Here is a 5,000-nt window from a genome sequence, read left to right as displayed (position 1 = left end):
ATCAAAATACAACTTCAACTTAAACCAACTAGCGGTTTTCTTTTTGGGCGAATAATTCAGGAAATTCCTTTAACATATTCACATTATCAAGTCAAAAATATTATGACCGTAATACAGGGTGAAATCTGTGTCTAAGGCCTATGTAGAAACGAGCGGTCGGCATATATATATTTACAAAACATGTTCTCGAAATCTGCTTCCGCACACATTGACTAAGATTCCTCAGTGTAAAGCGAACCGCCTTTCAGCTGTTAATAGAGAAGTTTCCTAGCCACACCATTATTGTTAAGGATACTGCTAGCTAACCATATCATTAAAAGTTATCCTTTGGCTAGTTTTTCGGGTCTATTTTCGTGCTGGGGTGTCTTTAAACATTCATTCATTCATTCATTTAGAGGGGGGGGGGGGTGGGTCTTTTTCTTCATTTAGGGGTTTTCTTTTTTTTTTCTTTTTTTAAAGTATACCGGCCTCGGTGGTGTCGTGGTTAAGCCATCGAACATAAAGCTGGTAGGTACAGGGTTCGCAGCCCGGTACCGGCTTCCACTCAGAGCGAGTTTTAACGACTCAATGGGTAGGTATAAGACCACTACACCAACTTCTCTCTCACTAATCAACTAACAACTAATCCACTGTCCTGGACAGACAGCCCAGATAGCTGATAGCACAAGACAGTATGCTTGAATCTCAATTGGATATAAGCACAAAAATAATTTAAAAGAAAGAAGAACGTCTTTTTAGATCGTTACATTTAGTTACTTAAAGGTGACGGCATTCTTCAACATTTTATTTATTATTATTTTAAAATTATATATTAGCCACGAAATGTATTAAAGAAACGAATCCTATAAAGACATTTTAAATAATAACAATAAAATTAAATAATTATAATTGCAACTCCTTTTTATTATCAGTGATGTCCGTTTACAACATTATGAGTTTCATATTTCTAAAGCTGTATTCTAACCGGACGCGTGCGACGCGAGCGATGCGATAATATTTATATCCTAACCAGACGCGATCATAACGACAGTCTTTGTTTTATCATTGTTATCAACAGTCGAAACCGCCAAGTAAAAGTTGTTTGATTGGTTAATATATGTTTGTCGCTCGTGTCGCGCAACAAAATATAGAAACAATTCCTATTGGTAACCCTCTTTATGGTATTAAATATACCGCGTTATGTGTTCTAATGTATTTAACACGACGTAGTTGTAATAGGGAACATATTCAATCATTGTTTGGTATTAAACGGATGTTATCACTGTTACCTTTTCATCCATACAAGTACGATAACTCCTGCCAAGACTAGCAATACTAGTACTCCAACAACAATACAAGCTACCAAACCACCTGAAAAAGAATCATTGTATATACTCATACACACATTATTATTATTTATTATTATTATTATTATTATTATTTAATATTAGATTTAATTTTTATTCTCTACTTCTTTTCTCTTCTTGACACGGAAACAAGCAGAAACCCCAAAATATTTCATATACATGTATTACTATTATCCTGTTCAATTATTTAGACCCAAAGTTTTTTGCAAATGTTACGTTTATTTCCTATTCGATATTTGTTTTCTTTGCATTTACATGAAAACAAACCCAAACCCCGACAGGTTTTATATACAAATCATCATATAAAATGCACGAAGTTGACTTAATTCCACTTTTTAAAAATCTCTGTGTGTTCGGAATGCACGTTATTTCTCCTATAAATAACTAAGGTTATTTGCATATCAAAAGCATCATTCTATAGTGCGTTTCAAACTAATGTTCGGTTCTATCGTCCTATCCGCACAAATCGTAGTATGACCTATATTTAAGAAAATATCTGTAAACATGAAGCAGGCGCGGATTCAGGTGGGGAGTTCAAGTGACAAAACCTGTTTGAAAAAAAAAATGTATCAAATATTATAATTATATTGTGGAATACACAAGTACGCGCGCTGAAGGGAGAGACATACATACAGAGAGCGAGTGAGAGAGAGAGAGAGAGAGAGAGAGAGAGAGAGAGAGAGAGAGAGAGAGAGAGAGAGAAACGTCATTTATGTAACGACGCACTCAACATATTTTAATCTATGGTTATAGGGAGAGAGAGAGAAGAATATGGTATGCATGCGATTGGTGGAGGTGTGACCCTCTGCACAACCCCAACCCCACTTGAGGCTTCTTTTGTATATGGAGCGGGACGTAGCTCAGAGGTAACGCGTTCGCTCATGGCAGGTCGACTGATCGATCCCACATGGTGGACCCATTGGGTTGTGTCTAGTTTTAGCCTGTGCACCACAACTGATGTATAAAGGCTGTGGTATGTGCTATCCTGTCTATGGGATGGTGCATATAAAACGTCCCTTATTGCTTATCAAAATTGCTTATCGGAAACAGTGGCCCATGTGGCGGTAGCGAGTTTCTTTCTCACTGTCATAATGCTCCTTAACCGTTTTGTCTGACGCCACATAAACGTATATCAAATGCGTTGAGTGTGTCGTTAAATAAACATTTCTCTCGTATGTATGTGTAGTCTATATGCATTTCTAGTCGATTAGTTTATAGGTTGTTAGGTTGTTTGATAGTGAATGATATGGAAATAAATTGTTTTTGGTGTTAAAGAGTTCATGCATACATTAAAGTAATACTCCTGATGGGTATGGAGAAATAACTTAATCAGTCGACAAACTCATTTCTTCATCACTATCTTCGTTAAGGGGGACTATCACAGGGGGTATTTTATTTCTTATAAAACTATTTTGTTTTCTAAAATCTTCTTCGATCTTTATTACATGTTTAACTGCGTCAGAGAAGTGTGTAGGTGTGACAGAGTTCAATGCATGTGCAAGTTCTCTCCGCACCGTGGTTATTTTACCATCATTATGACGAGCTATGTGCCCTTTGACTTGACTCCAGATCAGTTCTATCGGATTGAGTTCAGAATGTCTTGGCGGCAGTCTTAGACACAAGTGCCCATGGCGTTCAGCAATATCATCAGTAACAAATTGCTGTGCACATTTGTTACTTTTCACAATTTCATAAAGAACTGGCTTTGTCATGTTACTCTCAAAAGGTATATTTTTGTTTCGTAGCCACGACTGAATTTCTTCCTTTTTAGCGTTTAGTTCAGGACATCGTGTAATCTCAGTTAATTTGTTGTGGTAGCTTGCGTTATCCATGACGATAACAGAAGGTTCTGGTAGAGAAGGCATAAGTTGTTCTTCAAACCATTTGATGAAATTGTCATGATTCATCTCACCATGATAGTCTCCGTCTGTGTTTTTTAGCCTCAAAGATCAATTCACAGCCATCTATCAATCCATATTTATCACAGCCAGCATGACAAATAATAAGTCTTTTTCCCTTCCCAGTCACCGAACAGAGTTTAGGAACTCTATCAGCAGCGTCTGATTTCGGCAGGTGATTGGCGGTACTTGTGCCCGGGTGGATATCTGTCCAGTGGTGGGATGTTGTGTGGTTGACATTCACCCAGGTCTCATCTTGATACACTATTAAATACCCCTGTTCTCGTAAACTGGATATGTCATGGAGATAGGACAGTCTCCTGTCTGATATATTGGCGTCCTCAAAAATCACTTTTCCGGTTGTAGACATATGTTGGTATTTAAAATCGAGGTCATGGAGTGTTCTTCGTAAAGTTGATATGGATATGTTGATTCCACATTCCTCCCTTAAAGCCACGTTAATCTTATGTAATGTAGGTAATTCGCCCTCTCTATAAAATCTGTATACTCGTCGTCTAATAACATCTTTATCAAATAAATCGATCAGTTTTCGGTCGCGTTTTTTAACAGTGAATTCTGTGCTCGGATTCTGGGAGCTTAGATTTTTTACAGTTCTTTTTACTGTTGAAACCGAAACTTTAAGTGCAGCGGCAACTCGATCGACAATTCGATAAGAAGCATACCTAGGTCTACCGCGCTGATATTCATCTTCACAATAATCGAAAACGTTCTTAATACACGATTTTACATCAACTGAAGTGTTTTTCGATTTACCCATATTTTTCCTCAAATAACAATAACAAGAATGTCGACTAATACATTTTCAATGAATTTATATACCCTACCTAACTTGTATTTTACGTGGTTTACACATTGCTACAATAGCACGTGCAGTCATAGATCGAAATAATGATGTTATTGATCAAGCAATGCTATCGTATTTTGGACGTTCAGGGCTGTGTCTGCGGGATGAAAAAGTGGTTGAACCCATACGAGTCCGAACAATAGCCCTTTGGTTTTTCGCATTACAAATGTAACACCCAACCCCCAAACCCCAGCCCCTAGCACCACCATAAATACTATATATATATATATATATATATATATATATATATATATATATATATATATATATATATATATATACGTATGAGTTCCCAATTTAGAGGCAAATTAAATAAAAAAAATATTATTATTTGATGTTGGTGGCCTTTGACATTTTATCCCCCCCCCCCCTGGTCTTCTGGGTCCGGCCCTGCATTAAATTTATTTATAAATTGGAAAGCACATTCCTGCTTCCGGTGTAATGAGGTGATTTGTGTTTATTACTGTGCTACACCTCAGTTGTGTTAGGTTAGGTATGGTATGCTAATATATAATTGATATAATAAAATAAAAATACATAATACATTAGCTAAATTGATTAAATATAATGCACCTACAAGAAAGGGCTACATGTTCTGTTTGTTTACATCTATGTTTAACGGAAAGATTAGACAATGCAAAACAATAATAACCTTGATTTAGTGAAACAAGCTATAATGGCCTTCACGTAGCCTCAGATCCCAATCTTTTGATATGCAAATGACCTTAGTTATTTATAGGAGAAATAACGTGCATTCCGAACACAGAGATTTTTAAAAAGTGGAATTAAGTCAACTTCGTGCATTTTATATGATGATTTGTATATAAAACCTGTCGGGGTTTGGGTTTGTTTTCATGTAAATGCAAAGAAAACAAATATCGAATAGGAAAT

At 36.4% G+C, this 5,000-nt stretch overlaps 1 protein-coding gene across 1 annotated transcript in view; it reads right to left on the bottom strand.

The window, feature by feature from the left end:
• LOC121392030 overlaps positions 1-5,000 on the bottom strand; it is a 20,249-nt gene that overhangs the window by 3,014 nt on the left and 12,235 nt on the right. Inside the window, exon 7 of the mRNA XM_041523435.1 lies at positions 1,269-1,350. Coding sequence (XP_041379369.1) covers positions 1,269-1,350 — 82 coding nt within the window. The remainder of the gene's footprint in view (positions 1-1,268; positions 1,351-5,000) is intronic.

This window comes from Gigantopelta aegis, unplaced genomic scaffold (genome assembly GCF_016097555.1).
Source record: "Gigantopelta aegis isolate Gae_Host unplaced genomic scaffold, Gae_host_genome ctg3296_pilon_pilon:::debris, whole genome shotgun sequence".
NCBI classification, from domain to species: Eukaryota; Metazoa; Mollusca; class Gastropoda; order Neomphalida; family Peltospiridae; genus Gigantopelta; species Gigantopelta aegis.
This window is presented reverse-complemented; position numbering and strand designations above follow the sequence as displayed.